Source organism: Durio zibethinus, chromosome 14, assembly GCF_047325235.1.
Source record: "Durio zibethinus cultivar Kanyao isolate XHJ-2024 chromosome 14, ASM4732523v1, whole genome shotgun sequence".
NCBI lineage: Eukaryota > Viridiplantae > Streptophyta > Magnoliopsida > Malvales > Malvaceae > Durio > Durio zibethinus.
Window position 1 is genome coordinate 927725 of NC_143175.1, and position 27675 is coordinate 955399.

The 27675-nt window shown below is 30.2% G+C and overlaps 3 protein-coding genes and 1 pseudogene across 4 annotated transcripts; all 4 read left to right on the forward strand.

Annotated features, from left to right (window-relative positions):
• Window positions 1–11242: 11242 nt before the first annotated feature.
• On the forward strand, window positions 11243–12999 carry LOC111294484 (transcription factor bHLH94-like). Its single transcript, XM_022887797.2, has 3 exons — window positions 11243–11989; window positions 12075–12488; window positions 12563–12999. The coding sequence occupies exons 1-3, from the start codon at window positions 11513–11515 to the stop codon at window positions 12656–12658; spliced, it is 987 nt and encodes a 328-aa protein (XP_022743532.1). The 5' UTR covers window positions 11243–11512; the 3' UTR covers window positions 12659–12999.
• A 4578-nt stretch (window positions 13000–17577) lies between these two features.
• Window positions 17578–19025, forward strand: LOC111293800 (AP2/ERF and B3 domain-containing transcription factor At1g50680 pseudogene; annotated as a pseudogene).
• A 434-nt stretch (window positions 19026–19459) lies between these two features.
• LOC111294121 (ATP binding microtubule motor family protein) lies at window positions 19460–25025 on the forward strand. Of its 2 annotated transcripts, XM_089743057.1 has the most exons (17): window positions 19460–19530; window positions 19985–20122; window positions 20214–20316; window positions 20433–20476; window positions 21240–21269; window positions 21359–21481; window positions 21582–21607; window positions 21789–21870; window positions 22370–22411; window positions 22494–22527; window positions 22673–22748; window positions 22818–23037; window positions 23123–23214; window positions 23451–23565; window positions 23641–23820; window positions 24173–24222; window positions 24803–25025. In XM_089743057.1, exons 2-17 carry the CDS (start codon window positions 20009–20011, stop codon window positions 24855–24857), a joined length of 1386 nt encoding a protein of 461 aa, XP_089599183.1. In that variant the 5' UTR covers window positions 19460–19530; window positions 19985–20008; the 3' UTR covers window positions 24858–25025. The 2 variants fall into 2 exon arrangements, with proteins under 2 accessions (XP_089599183.1, XP_022743037.2); XM_022887302.2 differs by lacking the exon at window positions 24803–25025 and having other exon boundaries at window positions 24173–24494.
• A 589-nt stretch (window positions 25026–25614) lies between these two features.
• LOC111294122 (GDSL esterase/lipase At1g54790-like) lies at window positions 25615–27661 on the forward strand. The gene is made up of 5 exons (XM_022887305.2): window positions 25615–25970; window positions 26157–26357; window positions 26505–26671; window positions 26796–27066; window positions 27271–27661. Exons 1-5 carry the CDS (start codon window positions 25736–25738, stop codon window positions 27537–27539), a joined length of 1143 nt encoding a protein of 380 aa, XP_022743040.1. The 5' UTR covers window positions 25615–25735; the 3' UTR covers window positions 27540–27661.
• Window positions 27662–27675: the final 14 nt, after the last annotated feature.

The following is a 27675-nucleotide window of genomic DNA, read 5'->3' on the forward strand; positions in this document are numbered from 1 at the left end:
GATTGAAACTTGACATTTTGCAATAATGCCTTATATATTTGGAAGAAATATAGGTTTAATAAATCATCCTAGTGAGCCTACCAACTGCTTGATTTGTGGTAGCCTCATGTCTTCATAGTGCAATAACAAAAGACTATTCGAAGCTTGGGACACATTGACAAAGTATACAGACTAATTATTATGCATGCCATAGGAAAAGTGTTTTCTCTGCACTTGAGATACCCAAGAGCCTTGAGAAGAATTTGATTGGAAGTGAATGCACTTTTTGCTGTTAGCTATCCATAATAATAATGAAATCAAAGGTATATTTATGTAGGGTAGGTACGTAGGTGAGGATTGTGGGGAATGGATAGATTATGATTGAGCTTTTGGTCGACAATGATTTTGCCGGTTTGTTAGGATAAATTCGGAAAAAGTTTCTGCCTCTTGCTATTGATTTTCTTTGTCGAAAATATTTCGTTTTTCTCTAATTGTAAGGGAGACATATGTGGGTTTGGTTCAAAGGAACAACATCACTTAATATATTGTTTTTTCAATTGTTGTATTGTTGCTTTCTTGGTCTAAAACAAGCTGCTCTCCCAAGCTTTTTCCTTCTATCCTATACAGTTTGGTAGGGAAAAAAAAAAGAAAAATAAACAAAAAAGTTTTGATATATTGGTTAAATTACAAAATAACACGTGTTGTTATGAATTTCGATCACTAATGTTAGTTCCGATGGGATGTATGTTGGTAAGTCTTCATATAGGTTCAAGGGTGAAAAGACTTACATGAAGATTTATAGGTGAATTTCGTAAAAATTTTTATTAAAAATGAGTAAATAAAAATAAAAATTAAAAATCAAAATTGATAAATTAAAAGATTTTATCAAATAAATCAAATTTGTAAAATTTTAAAAAAAATTTAATAAATTTTGATATATTTATTAAATAGATATTCTAGTAAAAATATTGACAGAAATTTTATCCTTGAATAAGTATCAATCAAATTTGAATTATAAATAATATTTTTAATAATTTTTTTATATATTATTGATCTTTACGTTGAATTCTATCAATCTATTGGTTTAAATTTTTTATTAAATTATTTTAAAAAAGAAACTTCACAAATTTCACATAAATAACTTCATATAAGTTTTGTCCGGTTTAAGAGTATTTAAAAAAAAATAAAGATAAATTAAAATTTTTTAAAAAAATTCCATTCCAAATATAGCCTTAATTAATTTCTCTCCCCTTAAGAATTAAGTAATTTACAGGGCAAGAATACCAGTACTGGTGAGAGAATAAAAATATAGATGTCATTGAGACCCCACAAATTCAGTGGTGTTTTCACATGATGAAAGAATTAAAAGCACTGAGGCTTCATCACTCTCCATCTTCAACATCCTTTGTTTCTTCACATGAAGTAATGATAAAGCAACTTCTTCCCTTCCTCTTCTCTCTATTCCCACAAAACATATATAAATTACAAGACAGCTAGGGAATGCATTATATAATCATAACTTTTGTTGGAAAATTATGTTTTGCACAGTGTTTAAGAGTTAAAATTTTGCTCCTAGGCATTACCAGAGAGGAAAAGAGAAAACAGCGGCGGATTTAAGATTTTTTTTTTCTTCACTCATAATATATATAAAATTGAGATAAATTTATCAATTTTATCAACGTAAATAATATTTAAGGGAAGATTTTGAGGGTATCAAAGAAAAAGATTTTCTTACAATTTTTTTTTTTTTCAAAATTTGGTGGTGTTTTTGGATTCACCCCCGAGGATGAGAGAGAGAGAGAGAGAGAGGGAAACACGGGCAGCCAATGCAATGGAATTTTTTTTCCATCTGTGTGCTAGCTTTTGGAATTATTTAGACAGCTTTCCATGTGGAAAATTGTTTCAAAAGCCTCCATTGATGATTAATTTCCGATTTCAATTCTTTTGTTAGGTCTGCTCCCCCCAAGTGCTTGAAAAAACCATGCTCTTAGGAAAGAACATTTGTATTGGAAAAGTCACCATGTGATGGGCCGAGGAGACAAACAAATGTCAAAAGAATTTTAAAGATGATGAGACTCAATTTTCTTTGAATTGCATGCTTGTTCTTGTATACTTTAGAATTTTTAGTATAGAAATATTGAAGCATGGGCGGCTTCAATCATTATCTTACTAATGGAAAAGGGAAAATTTTAGAGGATATAATGGGATTTTTGTTTAACATTTTTCACGACATATGCAGTCATTAAAGAAAATTTTGAGATTTAATTTAATTGATGTATATAATTAATTTTAAAACGTAACAGATTTGAAAGTTAAATCAATTATGCTTTTAAACAAAAAAAAATCATATAGACTTAGATCTGTTCAAAGGTCAAGTTACCTATTTAGGTCAGAATGTTCATTTAAATTTTGAGGGAATTTGGATAAAAAAATTTAAAATTTATTAAATGAGTTTGGACATAATTTTTAAGTTTATTTAAATTTTGAGTTGAACTTTGGATAAAAAAAATTAAAACTCGAGATTGGTCCGATCCGAATTAAATATATAATTAAAATATTATAATCATTAATATATTTCTTTATATTTATTTTTTTAAATAAATTTTTATTTTTTTATTATATAAATTAGGTTTAATGAATGTATTTGAGATTTATTTTTTAATTTGGATTGAGCATAAAAAAATTTTAAAACTCGAAATATCAAATCAAACTAAATTTAAATAAATATATAAATTATTAATATCAAATATAACTTGACCTAAATTCAAATATAATTTGATCTAAACCCAACCCGATTCAACCCATGAACATCTCTACGGCTAGCTACTTAATCAAAATTTTATTTGAAATAAAGTGCAATGGTATTGTCCACTGCAAATAATGGTGTAAATGCAATAAAAGTGATCAACTTTGTTGGGATCATACCATTAAAAAGTTCTCCCCCTATGGTTTCAAAGTCCAGCTACCTATAGCTTCAGTCCATACTAATATATCTCTCTACAACCTAAAATTTTGGAACACACCATCTTCTGTAAGCTTTTCTTCTACTCAAATTATATATCTATATATATATATATTTATATACACATATATTTATATTTATATTTATATATACACACCACTACCAGTTAATGAAAATTTGCCTGAAGAAAAATCTACATCTTAATAGCAGTCACACTCATGCTAGTAAAAATTTTCCTACACACTCTTCAAGCATCAAGGAATTTCAAATTAATGTATAGACTTTATAGAATTATCATTTTTTATATAATTAAAATTATCAAAAATTAAATTCTAATTATTGAAATTAAAAGTTTAAGTAATGTATATAACAATAGATCACATTACTATGGACTAAATTGGACTCAAGCCATATACGATGAGATTTTAAACTTGAAATCTTAGGTTTTGCTTGATTGAAAAGATAGAAAATTTGTTAATTCAATAGTTAAAATTTGAGTTTTGGGTTGAAAGTTAAAATTTTTTTATTGAATTTTTTTATAAATTTTGAAATTTTCAATTAAGTTCCCATCAGTTTTCCAAAAACTATAACCAAACTCAGTTTCCCATGGCTAGGTCTGGGATTTCTAAAAAAAAGGCAAAGCAAAAATTTTCTAAAGAAAGAGAAAGCTGAGGCAGTTTTGAGGAAAAATAAAGGATTTGGGTTTTTATACTATGTCAAAACAACACCATTATGAAGATTTACGCATCAACCCATTGACTTGTGCACAACCCGCGTGTTGGATCTAATCCAATCGCAGGTTTTTTATTTTATTTTATTTTATTTTATTATTTATATTTATATTTATTTTATTTTTTTATAAATTTTCTTATCTATTTTCTATTTCATTATTATTATTTTTTAGATTTTTCTTAATTTATTATTATCAATTTCTTTCAAATACTTATAGAGATTTCACATAATACAAATGTTTCTAAAGAGAATTTATGAATTCTACCAAACTATTGAAGATTTTTTCGTGAATTTAAATTTTTTTATGAATTCTATCAAATTATTAGAGAATCTCATAAATCAATTTAAAAAAATAAATAATTGCTAATAAAATATTTTGTTTCGATCTTGTCAAATTATTGAAAGATTTGCATCTTAAATTAAATCTTACCAAACTATTAGAAGATTTAATATATTTTCTAAAAAATAATCTTATAATAAAATCTCAACAAATTATTAAGAGATCTGTATCAAAGTAAATTTTACCAAAATATTGAAAGATTTTATTGATTATTTCTTTAACTAAAATTTAAATGAATCTGACGATAGAGCCTCTTTAAAGTGAAACACTAGTCTTCATGAATACTCTTGAGGTGAGAGAATTATTTTAACTTGCTACCAAACTATTGGAGTAATTTTAAGATTAATTTTTAATATTAAATATTTTAGTAAAACATAAATATGGTTAAGGCTTGGATAATTTAAAATCAAATTAGTATCATCCTTTAGATGGACGCTGTGAAAATGTTATAACCTTATTACCCGTAATCGTATTTTAGAATTTGAAATTTGATTTTATGGACTAAAATTTACTATTTAAAAATATCTAAGTTAATTTTGAAACTCCTCTTTAAATAAGACAAATTGCTCAGTTGTCCAATCACATTTTAATAAAAAAAGATTGATGACAATTCCCTTTAATTCATGTTTAGCAGTAGGTCCACCAATCTATATGTTATGACATATATTTTTTATATTTTATATTTTTAAATATTTTTAAATTTTTTATTATATAAATTAAGTTTAATGGATAAATTTGAGATTTATTTTTTAATTTAGGTTGAACATAAAAAAATTTTAAAACTCGAAATACCAAACCAAATCAAACTTAAATAAATATATAAATTATTAATAATAAATATAACCTGACCTGAATCCATTCCATCTAACCCATTAACATTACTGCAGCCAGCTACTTAATCAAAAATTTATTTGACATAAAGTGCAATGGTATTGGTCACTGCTAATAATGGTGTAAATGCAATAAAAGTGATCAACTTTCTTGGGATCATATCATTAAAAAGTTCTTCCCCTATGGTTTCAAAATCTAGCTACCTATGGCTTCAGGATCATATCATTAAAAAATTCTCCCCCTATGGTTTCAAAATCCAGCTACCTTTGGCTTCAGTCCATACTAATATATCTCTTTACATCCTAAATTTTTGGAACACACCATCTTCTCTGAGCTTTTCTTCTACTCAAATTATATATATATATATATATATATATATATATATATATATATATACACACACACACAAACACACACCCCACTACCAATTAAAGAAAATTTGCCTGAAGAAAAATCTACATCTTAATAGCAGTCAAACTCATGCTAGTAAAAATTTTCCTACACACTCTTCAAGCATAAGGGAATTTCAAATTAATGTATAGACTTTATAGAATTATTATTTTTATATAATTAAGATTATCAAGAATTAATTTCTAATTATTGAAATTAAAAGTTAAGTAATATATATATATATATATATATATATATATATATATATATAACAATAGATCACATTACTATTGACTAAATTGGACTCAACCCATATATGGTGAGATTTCAAACTTGAAATCTTAAGTTTTGCTTGATTGAAAAGATAGAAAATTTACTAATCTAATAGTTAAAATTCATAACCATTATCTTAATTTATAACTTAACTATTAAATTAACAAAATTTTCATTCTCATTCTTTTCCATCCTTTTCACCGAGGCAAAGTTTTAAAGTTTCAAACTTTCAAGACCTTTTCTTTACCATTAAGTGAAAATCATTAGTGATAATTTTGGTAAGATGGTGTAGACATAATTTACACTAATATATTGTTTTCATTAAGGAAGATGAGCTGTTATACAAAAGTTAACTCGGAAATGGGACAAAGCCTACAAGGGGAAGAGTTTCCAGCACCGTCGGCAACAACAAAATCTAAATCCTTGAAAAATCTGTTTGTTTTCGTCCACAGCTTGACCGGATACTGACAAAGTTGCGTGAAAAATCTGGCTGGTTATATGTAAGTCATCGTCATTGGACTTTGGCCAATGGCCAATGGCCCCCATCGTTTTTAATATCTCTTACCGACTCCCTGTGGTCTGCGTCTATATGCATGAATTTGAGCTCTCTCTCTCATACAAAACCCTAGCGCAGAGGGAAAGTTAAACCCATAAATGAAATTCAAAGAAAAAAAAATCACTTGTCTGATCAATTAATTCGATTAGTTGCTACACCTTCGAGATGATATATAATTTTGACTTTGAAGAGAAGATATTAATTGTAATCAGTTGACAGATTATTCCTTGGACTGAACGAGTTTTATGTACCATGAATTTGCCTATGACAGAGACCCTACCGGCCTATAATGTATGCATTGCAATTGGCTGATAGTTTTAACTTTGGCCATTTTTTATTACCAAAGTAGGCAGGATTTCAACTACTCAATCAATTGGGGTCCTTAGCTCCATCCTTGGACCCTCCACAGGCAGCAAAGTTGCTTGCTAAATTAGTCGGTAAACTGGCTCTATTTCGACTAGTTATTATTGTATATCACGGATTAGAATTCGAAACTTAATTCAATTGATTTATGCAACCACTTTTGAAAGAAAGTATCCAACATGTTTGAGGTTTGAATTTCATCATCTGTAATTTCTTATCTTATCCTCAAACTACGATCTCTTTTATAAAAATATATATATATCCAGACTATTAGTCTATACACTAACTCCATAAATAGAGTTAAAATATTGTTACACGTCTTTTATTTATCATATTTTAAAGAAAATGCGATAACACTAACTTTACCGGCGGATTTAATAATTTTCTTGTATATCAATATGGTAGTTGAATTTTTTTTTCTTCTTATATTTTTCTCTTTTCATCAAATTTAGGGTTAGTGGTGCTAAAATTTTGTTACTAAAAACACATCATTAACTCATTATTATTAGCTACATGGATTTAAATTTTTAGGTTTGGTACTTTAATTTCAATATGATCAAATAAACATTAAGGGCTTTCCATTTCAAGTTCATAAGGAAAATATTTTTTAGGCACCAATGATAGATTGAATGAGTATTAAAAATAACTTTTATCTCGCTAATCAATCTTATGTTATGCGCAAGTATGAGCATGAAATTATATGTGATTAGAATTCAATATTATCATAATTACGTCATGTATTTTTTAATGTATAATTTTATCGAGTTAAGTTAAATATATCATAAATATATATTATTCTAGCTGTCAATAGTTAGAGAATGTATATATTTGTTTTGTTTAGGCAGCATATATGGGACAATATTATTCTAGAGGTCAGTTATATAACTAATGTTCCTTTCATATTGTTTCATTAATTTTATTTTTTTGGATATTAAATAAAGACAACAAAATGGTCTATAAATTAATAACAAATTGAAGTAATAAAGCAATTTAAACAGAAACCCATGAAACAAAAAACTTGTTCTGATCCACAGGAAAAATTTTTTTTATATAACTATGTATATTTACTATGTATATAACTATATATATATATATATATTTCAAAATTTTAAACCTATAGGATAAAACAAATTGGTGAAGTATAATCTAATTAGCCTTTGAAGTGTGTTTTTTTTTTTTTTGGTTATTCGATGCAGGGGGATTCGAGTTTTGTTCTTTGAGTAAATGATCATGCACTAATAAACTGAATCAAATGCTCGGGACATGCGCCTTTGATAAAATTATAGATGTATATATCAAATTTTAAAATTGTATTAATTATATATATTTTCTTGGAAAATCATTATTTAGACATAGAAATTAATGAATAATAAAGAAGAGTAGGGCAAGAGAATCCACCTTGGTTTTATACATGCCAAGAGCCAAATACAAGTCAGAGTTGTGGAGTCGCAAATGGAATCCATTAAATATAATAAATCTGCTTCAAAATGGGACCAATGAAGTGGATACACTAAGCCATAATATGTCGTTACCTACACTAATCTTGTTTTTGTTAGCATCTAATTAGTAATAAATTGCTTTATTAGTATTCATGACAAGATATGCTTTTTCGTTATGAATATGATATTTAACTCATTCGTTTTATATAATTATTTTTAAAAAATAACATTCAATAAATTTAAAATTTTTTTTTTTATTTTTGGCTTTTTTTATCGGAAAAAGGATATGCTTTTTGTTTTGTCTCACAAGATTAGGAACAAACTAATAAAATAAAAAAATTAAGGTTAATCCAAATTAAAAAGCTGTAATCTTCGTAATGACTGAATTGTCAACGAATCTCTTAAACAACAATATTTTTGATACACCTCAAACTAGTGCCAGTTGGGTCTAATACTTTCTTTAGTGGGTTTTAGATCAATTGGCTACTGAAATGTTAAAAAGCATATAGTTAGTTTATATGATTATGAGACTTTATCTAATATTAATATTATAATATTAATATCACATAGTTATTGAAATGTTAAATATTATAAAGTTGCTGAAATTTATGAGCTTTTATATCATTTTTTATGATCTTGTATGCAAAATCAATAACCTCAAAATACTTTATTAATTATTTTATTTTTAGTAACATTGGAATTATTTGTCAAAACTTGTTGAAAGAGGTTGAATTTATTACTATTTTAAGATTAAAAAACAAGAAATAATTAAATGATGCACCCTCCAAGAAAGGGAAAAGAATGACAAGTTGCTAGACCAATAAAATAAAAAAGTTTGACAAGATGACCTGCCATAGCAATAGCAGCCATGTTAAGTTTCAGATTGTTCATTAAACATTGACCAAACTCTAAAAAAAAAAAATGATTTTAATGTGTGTGGCTGACAATTTTTTTGATTTATTTTCCCATTCATGGTCTTTTGGATTATTGTTTCATAGCTGGCTTAACTCAAACCATTCAATTTAGGGTTTGGGAGCTGACTCTTTTCTTTTTTTCTTTTTTTTTTTCCTTCTACACCCTTTTTTGCATTTCTTTTTTCAATTTTAATGGTTGTTAGGTGCATGGTCATCTTCACAATAGTAAGGACCAAACCCCCAAAAGAGATTGCCAATATTAATCCAACATAACTCCAAAGTGTTTTTTTTTTCTTATCAACCATAGAGGAATGACAAAATTAGTAATTAAAAAAAAACCCCACCAAAGTGTTAATTGTACTTGTTATAGCTGATTATTCGATTTTAGCTGTTTGAAATATGAGAATAGAATCAATTATGACTTAGTTTTTTTTTTTCAAATTTGTTAAATATTCTCTTTTATCCATTTCATATTTTTTAGTTTTTGAGATTGTTAGGGATTGAATTTTATAAATTAATAGACTACATGATTGTAGATAAGCTAACTATATCGACAATATTGGAAAGTAAGAAGAGGTTAAAGAAATATAGCATATATATATATATGTACATATAGTAAGTAGGAGTAGAGGATTCAGATACTAATTTAATTTATTTATGTAAGTATTTTTAAAAAATATATATCATTTAGTAAGTTTAAAATTAAAATTTCAACGTATGTAATTTTCTCACTATATCTTTTATAAAAAAAGAATGAGATGGTTGTTGAGGGGAATTAAGCATTATTTAATTAGATTTAGAAGCAATTTCTACCCTATATATATTCTAGGAAAAAAGTTGGTGAAACTTGAAAACTTTTTCTCTATACCACTACACCTATTATAACCTAATTTATACATCAATTGAATGAGTAACATAAATCATCGCTTAAATAACACAGAAAAAGTACCTTAACTCAATTGATAATATTGTTTTTCTCATGGATGATTTTATATTCGAATCTAAGTAATGATTATTTATTAAGATAATCTCATACGTAGAATTTTTGTTTTAATATGAGAGATTGATTAATTTATTTATTTTTAAATTTAAAAAATACATTATATAATTTTTTTTTGGTGGTTTTACATGTCATCTATGACAATTCAAAGTCATCTAACTTTCTAACTCTTTGCCAAAAAGTTTGAAGGAAAACAAAACCAACCTTTGGATTTCTTTCAAGAGCCCTCCTCCTTGAAGTCTAAGCCTTTGTTTTTTTTTTTTCTTTTTTTTAACCCTCTTTTTTCATATTATTGCAAGAATCTCTGCAATGGCAGCCTTTTTTTTTTTTTTTTTCTACTCGTGCATCGATGTGATTCGTACGTCGGACCGTATTATTACCAAATGACGACGAACAGTCTTGATTTTTCCTAGCCTCTCTCTACTTGCATGTGCTTTACGCGCCACCTAATTTGGCCAACTCCAGGCTTTTTTTGGCCTATGTCAGCTTGGATATTAGCCTAGTGTAATTCTGACTACTTAAAAAAAAAAAAAGGCAAAAACATGAGTTAAACATTTTTACTTTATAATTTGCTGAAAATAAGTTTCAAATGCATTAAAAAAATAAGAAAAAACTTGGCTTTCATTTTTAAGTGAATTTAATAATTCGTGTATTTTTATCATATAAAATATTAATAATTTATATATTTATATAATATTTTATACGAAAATTATATATTATAATTCATATTGATATAAAAATAAAAAACTATATTTTTTTGTTTTATTAAATTCATATATGATTTTTGTTAAAATTTAAATATATTATTTTTTTTTTCATTGTTTCATATGATATTTTAAATTATCATATATTTTTTAAGACGATTGTTCAAGGAGAAAATTAGAAAAAAAAAATCATGTTTAAGGTCATTGAATTAGAAAAACATTTTGACAATACTTATATATTTGTGGAAATACGTATTTAATATATAAAATATTATTCATTTTGATTAAAAAATTTTATTATTTTATCGCACAAAAATACACAAAATATTAAAATTTTAAAAATAACTTTCCCTTAGTAACGCCTACCTTTAAATATCTATTAATAATTAGATTGCATAACAATAGTATTTTTTTTCTTTAATTTTTGAAAAGGCAAGATTCATTTTACCAACATGAATCCTTATTCTTATGTATGTTGAAAAATTATTGTGTTGTCAATGTTGATTGTGAACAGTGTCATAAAAAATTCTTCTAGTTACCAAAATGTTGTGGAAAAAAAAAAATCTTATCCATCATTTCTAAAAATGATTTAAACAACCTTTTTATCCAAAATTAATTAAAGCTCCTTAAATATCTTGCATCATTTTCGTTATTTTCAAAGTGTCTTTTCCATATTCTTGAAAAGAAAAAATTTTTTTCTTTTGCTTTTGCAAAAATCATTTTTCACTTAAACCAATGAGTAGCCATGGTGTGGTTCACAAGAGGAGAGGGCCTTTGCCAATATGTTCAAAGGGAAATCATATTTGTGTACCCTTTGGCCTTTGCTTTCTCTCTGTCAATAAAATTCCATACTATTTCACGTGCAATTATGCTGTATATTTTATGTTTTTTTGTTCATCAAATGCCTTTAAAAGGCTCACTTCTCCACCCCAAAGTTGAACTCCCCAAGGCAAATTGTATCCCAATTTTTGTGTTTTTGGGTTTCTTTAGTTTTGAGAAAGGAAGAAACAGAGTGAAAAGAGGAAAAGAATGGCACTAGAAGCTGTGGTTTTTCAGCAAGACTTGTTTGGTTACAACAGCAAAGATCTCTACAGCTTGTTAGGGGGGAATTGGAGCTATGATTTTGGCTTGGAAAGAGAAGATTTTCCTGATCACAACCATACATCTGATTTGACTAATAATAATTTTGTTCATGGAGATTGGGCTTCTTCTTCACCAACTTCAATGGTTCCACCTCATTTCAGTGATCATCAGCTACACCACCTAAATTTGTCGTCTGATGCTGCTAATGCTAATGGATCATCCTCCTGTGACCCTTCAGCTTTGGATACTTCAACAACTACTTCCACTCGTCCCAAGAGACGTCGATCCAAGAGTCGAAAGAACAAGGAGGAGATCGAGAATCAAAGAATGACTCACATTGCTGTGGAGCGCAATAGGAGAAAGCAAATGAATGAATATCTTTCTGTTATTCGATCTCTAATGCCTGAATCTTATGTTCAGAGGGTATTTTTCTCTTAACTTCCATAGCTATAATATGTAAAAAAAGAAGAAAGAAAATGGTAATCATTTTTTTTTTTTTTGGATTCAGGGTGATCAAGCATCGATTATAGGAGGTGCCATAAATTTTGTAAAGGAGCTTGAGCACCGTCTGCAATTTCTAAGTGCTCAGAAAGAGGTAAAAGAAAGATCAGATATTGGTGGTAGCAGCTGCTCATCTTCACCTTTTGCTGAATTCTTCACATTCCCGCAGTACTCAACTAGTCTAACTTGGGATGATAATTCAATCTCCATGAATGATCAGCCAATGGTTGAGACTCAATCTGCCATGGCTGACATAGAAGTTACCATGGTGGATAGCCATGCAAACCTCAAAATAAGGTCGAAAAGGAGACCGGCACAGCTCTTGAAAGTGGTTTCAGGGTTGAATACTATGCGGCTCAGCATCCTCCATCTCAATGTCACAACAGTCGATCAAACTGTCCTCTATTCTCTCAGTGTCAAGGTTAGTTTGATTGTAGAAAATAGTTGTTAATTACAGGTTAACACTCAATTAATTATAGTTGGTTTCAAATGCAGGTAGAAGATGACTGTAACCTGACTTCAGTGAATGACATAGCCTCAGCAGTGAATCAATTGCTAGGTAGGATTCAAGAAGATGCTATGTTGAATTGAAAATTTCTATGATTTTCAGTTTTTCACCCCCCACTGTAATTTGTTTCTCTTCACTTTTCACCTTCATATACCTTATATGAAGGACTTTTCTTTCAGTTCCTTTTCCTCAGGTTGTTCCTGAAATTGCCTATTGCCACTGATGTCCCTCTCCAATTTCATTCCAGTGTACTTTGTTTTAGGCCACTCTACCCTTCTGGAAATGAACAAAAACTTCTCTGTTTCTTTCCCCAGAATCAGAATTTTCATATAAAATTAAATTTTATTCTCTTTTAAGGGCATGTGATGTATCAGCCACACATAAAAAAAGACAGGTCAATTCCAACCTCCTTTATTCTAATGCTAATAATGTATGTCATAGACTGGTGTTGTTGGGCAAATTTAAGATTGGCAATCTTGCCCACCATATCCCAATAACAACATTGGATCAAGTCTTTTCTTCACCCTTTCTTTTTGGCTATGTGTCATAGGTAGGAACTAAAGGGAAGTAGGGGGCTTGAATATTGCACCTGAAACTCTCAACCCCTTCAACTAGTAAGTAATTTTTTTTGGCACATAAGAGGTCAAGGCCTAAGGGAAATCGTGGAAGTGTAATCGAATGTCAGTTTTGCTAGAAACCGGAAAGTGGGTGAATCATTTGGATTAAACCATAACATTTCCTCGGTCTTTCAATGTTACTGATGCTTTCTTTTTTAAAAAAAGAAATTGTGATTATGATTCATAATCCAAAATTTGGCAGCAAATCCATCCTAAATGAAGCCAAAATCACAATTAACATTAACCATTCAAATAACAATGAATGCTTTATATTATGGCAAAGCCTGGATTCAAGAATTTTTTTCTCATAGAAACTCAAGTAGTCTATGACCACCAATGAAGGTGAAGTACCAAAACAAGGCTGCCATAAAAACAGCTTTAGAAAGGCTAGAAACTTTCTCTCTTTCTGTAAATTTTTTTACTCCAAAATTTGGGAAAAAACAAAAAAGGTATCCTCATGATCATGAAGCACCAGACATGGTAAATTAGAAGCCAAAAAACCAAGATATCATGAAAATTTGTTTTGAACAAAAATTTACCTAAGTAACCATGATGGGTTTTTCGCCCCCTATATATGACTTCAAATCAAAGTCATCTGTGCTTTAAAGATAATCATGGCCCCATGAATTTTGTTCCATGCTCAAGGTCGAATCCCAAGGTAAAAAAAAGTTGATATGTTGGTGGGGTTTTGATCATTGTGTAGTATCATTAAAAGGACAAATTAAAATAATTTGTCATTGAATAAAGTTTGATTTTGAAAAAACAAATGTTAATTCAAATCGTTTCGATTTCGAGTGATACTCACTTCTTATAAGAATAAAAACAAAATTTAATTTAATTAAAAGTCGGGTGTGAATGCAAAAGTGGTGGATTGAGGTACTAATAACCAATGCTTTTTGAAGCAATAGTTAGATGATTGTGGTAAAAATGAATTAATCACTGTAATTGAAAGAATGGAAAATGAACTAAAGAGGATGCTTTGTTACTGTTTAACTTTACACATGGGCCACTAATTTAATTAACGTATTAACAAAGTTAAACATAGGGCAGTAAAAACATATTAATAAAAAATTTAAAGTTAAATTTAATTTGTTCATACAATTATTTTTAAAATATAATATTTTTGCATTTATAATTCTTTTTTTATTTTCAAATTATGATTTTGTTATAAAGAAAATATTGATATATAAATTTGAATTTTATGTTGGAGTAGGTTTTCATTTTTCTTTTTCATTTTCATTTTTTTTATTTTTGAAATATTAATTGTTAGACGTGTGTCACTTTTCACATGCATTGTAGAAGAGTCTTAAGTCCCCTAGGTGAACAACAAAATCATGTTTCTTTATACCATCTAGGGTTTATTTTATTTCAGAAGATTCTAACCCTATATTTCTCTTTATTTCCTTTTTTTTTTCTCCCCTCATCTGATTTATCTTCTTGTTTTCTAGTGGAGAAACATGGAGTTTAAATGATTCTCAGTTTCCCAATCCCAATTTCTGGTCCTCTCTCTTATCTTTCTATAGAAATTTTTTTATCATTTATTGCCAAACAAAAGGAGTGAGGTGTAATCGAATAAAATATAAATGAAATGAGCTTTTGTAATACTTCAAATCTTATATTGAAAGAATATGAAAATATAATATGATATATATGTAAAAATTTAAATTTATACTCTTGAGATATTTTTTGTAAGATAAAATCATGAGATTTTCAAATTAAATTCATATCCAACTTACGTAATATTATTTTTAAGTATGGATTTAAATTTCTATGTACATATTATATTTTCGTATTTTTCTAATATAAAATTAGGTCCATCAGAACTTTTACATTCTTAAAGAAGAAAAAAATATATAAAAAGAGATACAAAGTTAAGCTTTTTATACCACATACTATACTCCTTCCTTCCCAAAATTATTGTTTTTTATTGACTTTTTTATCAAATTAATTCAACTTTAACCATTGTTTTTATAAAATTAAAAATTTTAAAATTTTAAAAATAAGATTAATATGCAACCTTTAAATTTCAAAATTTCCAAAATATATATTTTAAAATTTTAATTTAATATAATATTTTATAAAATAAAGATCAAAATTGAATTGTTTTAACAAAAAAAAAATTGGAGAATGATATAATGGATCAGCAAAAAAGTTATAAAGCTGATTGTAAAAAATAAAATAAAATAAAACTATATATATAGATAGCGACTTCATTCTATCAAACGGAATAAAGCAAAAGAGATATCTTAATGTCACTAACAAAAGAAAAAAAGTGACAAATTACCAAGGAACAGAAAAAGAAGAGGAAACTTTTAATAACAATGATATTTGAATGAGGAAGCATGGCAGAAAGGTATATAAAGAAGAAGATTTTAAAGCAACATCGATTGGTCCTACATTGTATATCGATTTTACAAGGGGAACAAAAGTAATGTTCGATTATCAACAGATGTTAGCTCAAGTGACAAAGAGAATTTGTTCATTTTTTGGTTGTTTGAGTTCGAATTCATTGATAGGCTACAAGAAATTCATTTTTTATGAATTTAATGTTCAATAAATCTTATCAACAGATGTTAGCTCAAATGATAAAGAGAATTTGTTTGTTTTTTTGTTGTTTGAGTTCGACTTCATTGGTAGGTTACAAGAAATTAATTTTTTATGAATTTGTTAAGTCCAATATAAATAAAACCGACAGGAAAAGGGAATGTATTAGACGAAACTCGAGAACTACTTCCTGATCAGATAAAATAGCAAATTTTCTTTGGTGATAATCTTTCTTGGTAGACATCAACATGGTCAGAAAAAGTAATGTTCAACATATATAGTATCAGTTAGTCCAAAATCATGCAAGAAAGCTGTTTTATACATACCGAAAAGGGACAAACTGAAGCCTATTTAGCTACAGTAAAGTGCAACTGGCCATGATTCCGAGCACGATTTGTGAAAGGCTAAACATCCAGATCTGATTACCGTCAGTGCACATGATAGCTTTAATTTGTTTAGTAATCAAAAGTTACAATTTCATATCACAAAACAACATTGGAATCTGCTGATATTGGACCAGAGAAAACGTTGTCCCATTAGCGTTACATGGGTTCATAGGCATGGTGGGAAAAGGTAGAGGCATTTCAGGTTAACAGAAGAAAACTGATATTTCATTGGCTTATAGAAGATGTGAAACACCATCCATCGTTCATATTTACTTTATCTCTGGATCACACAAACTCGGATAAGAAAATTATCATTAGGACATACTAACATATCAGAAGCCATTGGAAAGCTTAAATTTCTGACCTGACCAATGTGCATGTTTCCTAATGGCTCTAGGCGATTGCATCAAACGTGGTTCATGCTATACGAGATGAATTCTTACTCCGAACTGAAATTAAGTTCAGCTTTTTAATGCTATGAACGGTGTCTAGTGGCGGATCTAAAATTTTCTTTTTTAAGGTGTCCACTTATAATATATATAAAAAACTGTAGATGGATTTATCAATTTTATTTACAGAAAAAAATAGGATACCCAAGAAAAATTTTAGGAGCGTCCATAAAAAATTTCTTGTTTTTTAATTTTTTTAGTATCCTTGAAGACTCTATCTTCAAGCATGGATCTGCCAATGATGGTGTCAGCTAACTTAGTTTATCTTGAACCCACGGGAATCTTTAGGGTATTCTAAGTGATTATGCTGTTTCTGGTGGTTTATTCAAGAGGCAGAGAAAATCCTGATAAGCAGATTCGATTCTTCCGAAGACCTAACTTTAAGCAGCTCGAGTTGTTTCCAAGAACGTTGACATGCATTGGTACATATAAACATCGCAATCAGTGGAACAAGGAAATTTGAAAGAAAATCTTGTGCTTGACCATAATTTTTTTTTGCAGAAAGCAACTATATAAGGAAATAATTGTTTGATTTTAAGCTGATTCTTTCATTTTTTTTGAAAATTATTTACATTCGATTTTGTTTCCTAGAATGTGCAGCTTTGAATTTTGACCTTAATTTTTGGCTCCAGGATTCTGAATTTTCTGCCTGGTGCGTGTTGAAACAAATTTGGCTTTCCTCCCCAATGCAAATATGGATCATATTCTTGCCAAAAATAAAGTTCTGAAGCCAAAAAATTCCTATGGAGGTTTGAATTAATTTGAATGAGCTGATTTTCTCTGATACTTATTTTATTGCCTTTTCTGGAACAGCTTTCTTCGTTTCCAAGTTCCAACTACATATAAGTAGCAAAGAAGGCTTATAATTGTCTTCTTATAGCACAACTTGTTTGACCTTGAGAGATAGCCAACTGATTTGTTTTTCTGCTGCTTATTTACTCAGGTACCAGCTTTTAAATTTCAGTTACTCTATTTGATGTTTGTTTCAGTTGCTCATACAATTTATGCAGTAAATTGTTCTGATTTTATTTGATTGGTCTGTGGGATCAATCTTAGATCAGAATCCAGATTTGTGCATGTTTGAATCAATCAATAGCTTAGTGGTAATAGAGTCGGTTCCAAAGTTGAAGGTCTCGAGTTCGAACCCCAACCATGGCTCAAAAGACAAAAAGTATATAACGAACTATTGCAATACCTTTACCAACATTGTATGTTGCACTGACCGATCAACAATCATATGTTATTTCGTAGAGACGATGGAACAAGAGATATTAAGTGTGATTTCAAGTGGTGAAGTGAAAGCAACTTCAGAAGTTTCAGATTCAATTAGCACCAGTCACCCTGAAAAAAAGCGCCTAAGAAGCGGCAGCAACGGCACCTCCTCGCAATTCAAAGGCGTTATGCGACAGAAAAATGGGCAGTGGGGTGCTCAATTATATGCAAACCATACCCGAATTTGGCTAGGGACTTTCAAGTCTGAACAAGATGCAGCTATGGCCTACGACAGCGCAGCAATCATGTTCCGTAATGGAGACACTCATAGGAATTTTCCATGGACTGACATCACTGTCGAGGAGCCAAAATTTCAGAGCCATTATAGTGCTGAAGCTGTCCTGAGCATGATAAGGGATGGTTCTTACAAATACAAGTTCATGGATTATCTCAAGGCTCGCTCTCGAAGTGCAAAAGTCGAGATTGATCTCAACTCAGTGGGGACTTATAGCCATAAAGGGCTAACTTGTAAACAACTGTTCCAAAAGGAGCTAACACCAAGCGATGTTGGTAAGCTGAACAGGCTTGTTATCCCCAAAAAATATGCTGTCAAGCACTTTCCACCAGTCTCTGGAACTGAAAAAGAAAGTGCTGCTGAGTTGATTTTCTATGACAAGTTTATGAGATTATGGAAATTTCGTTATTGCTATTGGAATAGCAGCCGAAGCTTTGTTTTCACCAGGGGTTGGAACCGATTTTTAAAGGAAAATGACTTGAAACCAAATGATGTGATTTCTTTCTACGTATGTGAGTGGGGATCAAAGGAGAGAGAGGGACACAGATTCTGCATGATCGACGTGAACAAATTTGCAAAGGATGGTGCATTGATTGAGACAGCCAATCTGCAGGTTAGAGAAGTAAATTTGCAGCTTGGATTGGGACATTGTTATGGCTTTGATGGTGAAAAGCATGTCAAACAAGAGCATGAATTAATGGCAGCACACCCTACACAAGAGCTTAATACTGAGGGTTTCAAACTCTTTGGTATACAAATTAACTGAAGGAAAGATTGATGGCTTTTTTCTTTTTTATCTCTTTTTTTTATATTATTTTTTGCATCTTTTCTTTTAATGATCACGATTTAATTAGCTGAATTGAGCATTACGGCAATGATGTCTTGAGTTTTTTATGACCAGTTTTTGCTGGAAATTTTGGTTTTACGTTGAATTTATTATCCTTAATCTCAAAGTTTTTATTCAACCTAACCAATGTAGTGACATGGTACGAAAAAAAAAAAAGTTAAAATTTTAGTATAATAATATATGAGATTAACAAATATTTTTATTTCAGTATAAATTATAACATATAATTTTTATATAAAATATAATATAAATATAAAATTTTTAATATTTTATTAGATATAAATATACAAATAATCAAATTTAATTTTTAAGTGTGGAATTATCAATGAAAAATCTATTAGTACTTATAAATTGTGGTCCGACATAAAATAAAATTAGGCCTAAAATTAAATTAAAGGTAATGGACCATTTAAGACAAAGGAGGCCCAAAACAAAACTTTGGTGCAGAAGATTCCAGAACTTTCTTCTTTCCCGCTGAAAATTGTCACCTACTATAAAAGCAGAATAAGTTCGCATCTCTGAGGATCTGCTAAAAAAAGAGTGGTTAGTTTCTGTAAGTTTTCTTTCTCTGCCTGCCTGTCTGACTGGCTAGAAAATTTGGGAAGGTAAAGACATAATTCAAACATTTGAATTTCGAAAATTCATTTTTCATTTGTTAGTTACTATTCGCAAACCGAAAACTTTAATTTTCAGAACATTTGCTACTCTATGCTTCATTCATTTTTGAAAAATTATAAAACAAATACTTTCTTAGTTTTTTTTTTTTTTTTTTTGGATGCTGAGAAACTATTATAAAGAAAATGTGGTTGAAAATCAGTTTTATTTTGGATACAACCTTCTTCAATTGAAATGTTGATTTTTTAGTGAAATTCGTTTAGCTTTCGAATTTTAATGTTTTTCTCAAATTGTTTGCCGTTATTAAAATTTTCATGAAAATTGGAAATCCTGTTTGGATTTCCAATTTTCATTTCTTAGAGCCAAACAGACTCTAAATCTACGCCATTTCCATTTTGCTTAAACTGATTTTTAAAACCTTTCCATCGATTGATTTTATCACAGATTCGAATCAATTTTCAAGCAGAAATGTCGAACGTAACTGTCTGCGTCCGCTTCAGGCCTTTGAGCTCAAAGGAGAAAGGAGATCTCGGAGATAACATCTGCATTCAAACTCTAGACTCCGAAACCTTCATCATCAAGGTTTAAATTTCACTTAATTTCATTTTGAACTCCAATTTCCTTTTATTTACTATATACTTTTTGTTTTATCATTCGAGTTTGTATATGATAGGATGAAAAAGAAGAAGGTTTTACATTTAGCTTCGATAAGGTTTTTTATGAGAAGTCTAAGCAAGCTGATGTATATGAGTTTCTTGTTCTTCCAATTGTTCAAGGTATGACTCAGAAAACTGTTTTTTGATTGATTTTCTGCGTTTTCATGATCTAATCAACTGTTTTTATGTATTTCTTTTATTATTATTATTATTATTATTTTTTTTTTTTGAAACAGATGCTTTCAATGCTATAAATGGAACAATCATCGCATACGGACAGGTACGCTATATCATTGGTTGTTAAATTCAATGTTATGACATCTTGCTCAGTTGTGTTATTAGTGCATTCCAGTTCCAGTATTAAGTGATCTCTCTGGCCATATTTGGTGCATAAAATAATTGATAAGATAATATAGTAATCATTTTATATTATGTTTGATTTGTATTTAAAGAAAAAGATAAGATTGTAAGGAGATTAATCATTTTTTTTAGTATGGAATGATTCAATCCTCTCAAAATAAAAATGATTATTTTAATTCATGATATTAAATTTACATGTCAATCTTTAAAAATTACATTAATAATTTAAATTTTTTAAACTTTGAGGAAGGATAATTTTGACCAATAAATAAATTATCTTATCCTAATTCTTGCATACATCAAATACAAGATAAAATAACATTATTTAATCTAATTCTATTCATAATATCATCTTATTCTATCATATCAAAATCTTATATACTAAACACATCTTCTATTTACTAAATGCTGCGGTTAAGGATTTGTTTACTATTTTATTGATTGCCTTGTTGAAGATAGTAAAGAACATGATGGTGAGAAATGTGTTCCACATCAATTCCAAGCATCAGGCCAAAGAACCTTTAAACTTGATAGTTTAAATTTCCAATTCTCCATTCATTGTTAGTAAGTAGATACTAGTAATGTAACACATTGTCTTAACCTTTTGGATTGCTTGTTAATTTGATTTATGGATATATTTGGTTTTATTTCTTTGATTGTTTTTCTTTTTCTTTTGGTGACAGACTGGGGCAGGGAAGACATACAGTATGGAGGTTATTTGATGATTGCATATATATAGTCCGATTAGATAACTTATAAAATTAAATTGATTTCACTGATGATATATATCTTATTTTATCAGGGGCCAAACATCTTGGAATCTGATGAACAGAAGAAAGGGATACTTCCAAGAGTAGTAGATGGATTATTTGCATGTATCAGATCTTCCAATGATTCAACCAAGTACACAATCAAGTTGTCCATGGTAAGGAAACATATCATATTTGTTTAGGGTCTAATTATATTGCTTGCCGTTCAACTATTAATGCTATGTAATTCATGAAAATTTCTGTTCTTATCTATAGGTAGAGATCTATATGGAGAAAGTCAGGTATGTATCACCTTAAATGCTGTTTGTTGTTGGATTGGGAGTTGTAATTCCCTTGTAGAATTTTCTGATTGGCTTTGGTAACACATGATATCCAAGAGATTAGGTTAATGAAATTTTATAAGAGGTGCCATCAGAGGTGTTTTAGTATTAAATGCGCGTGTTTTGTGTTTCTTATCCTCAGGGACCTTTTTGATTTATCAAAGGACAATATTCAAATTAAGGAGAGTAGAACACAAGGGATATTGTTATCTGGAGCAACAGAGGTAGCTATTTCTTGCAGAAATTATTATTACCTTAGTCTTGAGACTTGATATTATGCATTACAGTAGCATTTTCTATGTTTTACTTTTATAAGGTGAGACTAAATTAAAATCTTCATGCTTGACATCAGCCATATTAGTTTTTGCTAGGCTTTGTTCTTTCTAGTTGAGATTAATTTGAACATGTTCATTAATATGTTAGCTCAGCCTATCAAGTTTGTCAAGAAATATGCTGTATACTTTTATTTATTTTTCTGTTTTCATTGAGCAAACACTGTCTTTGCCTTCTAGCATTTCCATGCATGCATATAAACTTCATACATAGTGCATTGTTTTCTTCAAGTTATCCATTTAATTTTTTTTTCACATAAAAATGTTTTAGCCTAGTGGCATGAGTAATGCTATTTAGAAGTACCTTGCATCACTAAGATGTTGTAACTTCTTTTAGCTCTATGCCTCTTTCTTACTAAAGCTTCTATTTATACATTAATGTTTTTCCCAGATCTCTCTATTGGACACTGCACAAGCATTACAAAGCCTATCTGTAAGATAAAGATCAGTGAGAACTTTTTTCTTACTTTTGTGTTCATACAATATAGTTTCTGATATCAGCCTTGAAATTGTAGAGTGGGATAGCTAACAGAGCAATTGGAGAGACCCGTATCCTTTTTGTATTTCGGTTTTTATTTCTTTCCATTAATTTCTTTATCTTACAAAAGTAAACTTCAGTTAAAGATGCACAGTTATCACCTTTCATTTGGAAAAGTTGTCTTCGGGATTTGTGTTTAAACTTTAGCGAGCATAGAAATGAACATGGCAAGCAGCAGGAGTCATTGTGTTTACATTTTCACACTCAACCAAGAATCAATTACAGAAAAGAGGTATAGCTTATCTATTACTACGTTTAAGGCTTCAAATAAATTGATCTATTAATTTCACAATGTGGTCAGGGCGAAATCTGGAAAATTAATTCTTGTGGACCTGGCGGGGTCGGAGAAAGTGGAGAAAACTGGGGCTGAAGGAAGAGTTCTTGAAGAAGCTAAAACCATCAATAAGTCCCTCTCAGCATTAGGTAATGTGATCAATGCTCTGACTTGTGGTTCACCAGCCAAAGCAAACCATATTCCTTATCGTGATTCCAAGCTCACTCGAATCTTGCAAGATGCTCTTGTTAGTTCCCTACCTCCTAATTTCATCTCTCTGTACTGTCATCAAATCAGTTTGATGATCTGTTGCTTTTCATAATAAATTGCAGGGGGGGAGCTCTCGCACTGCATTGCTTTGTTGTTGCTCACCAAGTCCTTCAAATTCATCAGAAAGCCTGTCCACTCTTCGTTTTGGTGCAAGGTTCAATGCTTGTTTGTCACTGAAAATGCTGACCTCAGTTCTCTTTCTAGAAAAAGACTTTTAAAAAACAAAAAGGTTTCAACCTATGTTTAAAACACCAAAAGTTCAAGATGGACACCATTTGTGATATGGATAAAAGATGACCATCTAATAATCGATGTCCTTGAAATCTGAATTTTGGCATCGAGCAATCTTTTCATTTCACTTTTTGGGTGCAATTTTCATTTTCATGGCAGGGCAAAGCATATAAAGGCCTCACCACTTGTTAAGGGCAATGAAGAGAAATGTTCTAAGAAGAATGGAGCTTTTTCAGCAACTACAGATGAATCATTTGAGAAAATTCTAAAAAGGGTTGGTTTATGATCTGAAATTCTTCTGTAGATGAAATATTCATGTCACTTTCTGATATGGTTTATACTTGTTTAGATGAGTGAGAGACTTAATGATGAAGACGTGAAGTTACTTGAGGAATTATTCATTCAGGCAGGACTATTTGTCTATCCTGATTCAACGGAAGACTTGGAATCAACCTTTCAAGGTGTTGTTCAACAAACCATTTCTTCATTGATGCAAGCTGCGGAACAGCTCAAATCTACTGTTGAGATGGTAATAATTTTTGCTAGCCATTTATTGTCTTCTACTAGAGAAAAAAAGGGAAAAACAAAGAGGGGATAAAAGTGAAATATGTTCTATATAAATTTTGTTTGCCCAGTGTCCACTTTTAACTCTTGTGGTGATAGCTCCAAAATGAAAGAATAAAAAAAAATCTAATCACATTTTCATTTGATTAAAACTTTCAGTCAGTTTTGCTCTAGTTCTTGCCCGAAGTTATACTGAATAATATGTTAAATAATCATAATAAAATGGTCCAAAGTTTTTTTCTGGACAAACAGGATCTGCATTTCATGCAAGTTTGAAGTTACTTCTCATGTAATAACTGAGCCTACCAACTTTGTAGCTTCAGAGAGAGAACAAGGCCCTCAAGGAAAGACTTGCCGCTGCTGAAAGGTATGATGCTTTGCCTGGAGAAAATGAAGGTTTTCTTCATAAGATTTTAGCCTTTCTCATCTCCTTTGTTCCTGGAATGTGAAGATGAAACTTTATATGCCACTCCATGATGCTGGTTTAGACATACTGACAGGATATAAAGTAGAATCCTGTGATTAAATGTGATTACAACCCGTGAAATGCATAACTGTTGTAATTTTGTCTGGAGTCAGTCAACCAAGGCCTAGCTTTGGCTGAGAAAATAGTAAAGTGTCAAAGCTCAAAACTCATGATTTTACAACATGTTTTTTTAAATATTTTTATCCAATTTTGCTATAGTTGAAATATTATAATTCATATATTCGTGTTATATAAAACACTAAAATTCATGAATTAATATCATATTTTACACGAAAATTAAATGTTATAATTTTTGTTAGTACGAAAAACTCAAATATTTTTTTAATTTATTTAAATTTATATATACTTATTATTATAATTTTAAGCTATTATCTTTATATTTTATTTCATATGTATTTGTATCATATTATCATATCGTATTTTAAATTATCAAATTTTTTATGAATGTTTTCTTGTTTAGGGTGTTAAGTCTTGGGCTGGATGGTCATGTACCATCTTCAGAGGGACGAAGTTAGCAAAACTTATGGAACAAATCTAGGGTCCTACCTTTTTAAGAGGGTATTGCGCATGACCCCTCAAATGCCCCAAAGGTTTGCTGATCAAGAATATTGGACCTAGAGATTTTGTAACGGTCGGCTCATCATTGATTTCCCAAGTAATGCTCTCATTACCACTTCAAATTATATACAATAAAGTAAGTATTAAAATTTAAAAATTAAATCTATTTAATATCATTTTTAAAAACTTCAATTTTTTTTTTAAAATAATTACATAACTAAATAAGATTACGTTTTAAGGGACATTTTTAGTTGAATTTTTTTATTATAAAAAAAGAAATTCAAATTCAATTTTTTAAATTGGAATGATATATTTAATCTTAAATCTATGTGAATGATATAACAAATGTGTAATTCTCTTTTCATCCATATTTTTACTTTTTAAATGTAATTTTATTTTTTTGACAAATCTTAATCTCATGGTAACTGATAATTATGTTAAAAAAGGTAAAAAGTGTGAATATAGATTGTCCAAGTAAATGAAGTTAGTGCTCTTGGATAAAGATTTATGGGACCATACCAAATCTGGTTCCCTTATGCTTTATACAATCTCCAAAAGTTTGCATTATGCTTCGTTGTTTGGTGATTATTTGATAAAAGTGAAAGAAATATGGAACATGTGAGAATGGGGCATCCCAACCCTCTAGTTTAGGAGAGGACAAAAAGAAATGGGTTTTTGTTTTTGGTGTTCGTTTTGGCAATTTTTGCTTACCACAATTGAAAGCAAAGTTCCATTGGCTGGGACACATACCACCTACCAAACCAGCCATTATTTATGGTTGGAAAAAAAAATAGTAAGATACAAGCCCTGGACTCTGGTGATCCTGCTGTAATCCATGGCTCCCAAGGCTTATATTCTCCATGTCTTTGCCTTGGTGTTCATCTTCTTGCCTCTAACCAAGTCCATTGACTTCAAATTCCCTGCTATTTTCAACTTTGGTGATTCTAATTCTGATACAGGTGACCTAGTTGCTGCTGGAATTGAAAGCCTTGAGCCACCTTATGGTCAAAGTTACTTCCAAATACCGTCCGGAAGATACTGCGATGGCCGTCTCATCATTGATTTTCTAAGTTAACTTTCCAACTATTTCCACGACTTGCATTGCATATGCAGTTTTGTTCATCATGACTCTGCTTTACCCCTGCATATTACCTAGCTTCTCTGTTTCCTCTGTTTTCTAGGAGAAACAAGAGAGTTTCTTGTTCTTTTCCATCTAATTTCATTTTGTTCTTTGGTTATTGGGATATTGTTTGCAGTGGATGCAATGGATCTGCCATTTCTAAATGCTTATCTAGATTCAATTGGCACACCAAGTTTCCACAAAGGGTGCAATTTTGCAGCTGCAGGATCAACTATTCTCCCACCTACTGCACATTCTGTCAGTCCATTCTCATTTGGAGTTCAAGTGGCTCAGTTTATACGGTTCAAAGCTCGGGTTCTCGAACTAGTAGCTAAAGGTGCCCACATAGATCATCATCTAGAGAATGCATTCATCTTCATTGGCAATGATGCTTTTTTCTTTATAACCGACTGCCTAAACTATACTTACATGAATGGCAGTTAGAAATTTACTAGATATACCGGCATTTTTCATTTAATTGCAGGTAAAAAACTTGATGAGTACCTTCCAACAGAAGATTATTTTCAGAAGGGGCTCTACATGTTCGATATTGGCCAGAATGATCTTGCCGGTGCCTTTTATTCTAAAACCTTTGATCAAATACTTGCCTTTATTCCTTCAGTCTTGACAGAATTTGAAACTGGAATAAAGGTCAGCTTCAAGAACGCTACAATAGTATTATTCATCTTCAAGTCTTCCTTATTGAGAGACACATTTTATTGTCATGATGAGCTATTGAGAATCCTAATCCTGGACTTTTTGGTTTTCCTTGTAGACACTATATGATCAAGGGGCTAGGAATTTTTGGATACATAACACAGGACCTCTTGGTTGCTTAGCTCAAAATGTTGCCAAATTCGGAACAGATCCATCTAGCCTTGATGAGCTAGGATGTGTCAGCAAGCATAACCAAGCTGCTAAAGTCTTCAATCTGCAGCTTCATGCCCTTTGTAAAAAATTGCAGGGCCAGTATACAGATTCAAAATTTACATACATTGACATCTACACAATAAAATCCAACCTTATAGCAAATTATTCTAAATTCGGTAAGTATGATTTCATTCTTTCTACGACGACAGCTTGATTTTCCATCTTCAGGATAAGCAAAGTTGCCATTCTATTGTCCATCAGGGATTTCAAATAGAAAGAATTAAACTTATGCCTTCTCTCCAATATCATATTTCAGTGAGAGATAAATTAGGGGTACAAGTATGGAATAGAAATGATTTTGAGTGCTTACAATTTTGCAGGATTTGAGCAGCCTATAATGGCTTGTTGTGGATACGGAGGTCCACCTTTGAATTATGACAGCCGAATTGGTTGTGGGAAAATAAAAGTCATTGATGGAACCTCAGTGACAGCCAAAGCATGCAATGATAGTTCTGAATATGTTAACTGGGATGGAATTCATTATTCGGAGGCTGCAAATCAGTATATTTCATCACAAATACTCACTGGAAAATACTCTGATCCACCCTTTTCAGACAAAATGCCATTCCTTCTTAATATCAAGTTCTGAAGGCCTAATTTACTCATTGTTGTGACTCTTTTTATTGACTTCTAGCAGTCACTGCATGTGTTATTGATCAGAACTTACTGTAAAGAATTATAATTTGTGACTGAAAGTCAGTTATTCAGACATTGCATTCTGCCAT

Coding starts and splice junctions, on each gene's coding strand:
- LOC111294484 (XM_022887797.2), top strand. CDS start 11,513: ATGGCACTAGAAGCTGTGGTTTTTCAGCAAGACTTGTTTGGTTACAAC. Junction 11,990..12,074: donor CTGAATCTTATGTTCAGAGG/GTATTTTTCTCT, acceptor TTTTGGATTCAG/GGTGATCAAGCATCGATTAT. Junction 12,489..12,562: donor TCTATTCTCTCAGTGTCAAG/GTTAGTTTGATT, acceptor TTTCAAATGCAG/GTAGAAGATGACTGTAACCT.
- LOC111294121 (XM_022887302.2), top strand. CDS start 20,009: ATGTCGAACGTAACTGTCTGCGTCCGCTTCAGGCCTTTGAGCTCAAAG. Junction 22,412..22,493: donor AAGCATTACAAAGCCTATCT/GTAAGATAAAGA, acceptor TTGAAATTGTAG/AGTGGGATAGCTAACAGAGC. Junction 23,215..23,450: donor ACTCTTCGTTTTGGTGCAAG/GTTCAATGCTTG, acceptor TTTTCATGGCAG/GGCAAAGCATATAAAGGCCT.
- LOC111294122 (XM_022887305.2), top strand. CDS start 25,736: ATGGCTCCCAAGGCTTATATTCTCCATGTCTTTGCCTTGGTGTTCATC. Junction 26,672..26,795: donor AATTTGAAACTGGAATAAAG/GTCAGCTTCAAG, acceptor TTTTCCTTGTAG/ACACTATATGATCAAGGGGC. Junction 27,067..27,270: donor AGCAAATTATTCTAAATTCG/GTAAGTATGATT, acceptor ACAATTTTGCAG/GATTTGAGCAGCCTATAATG.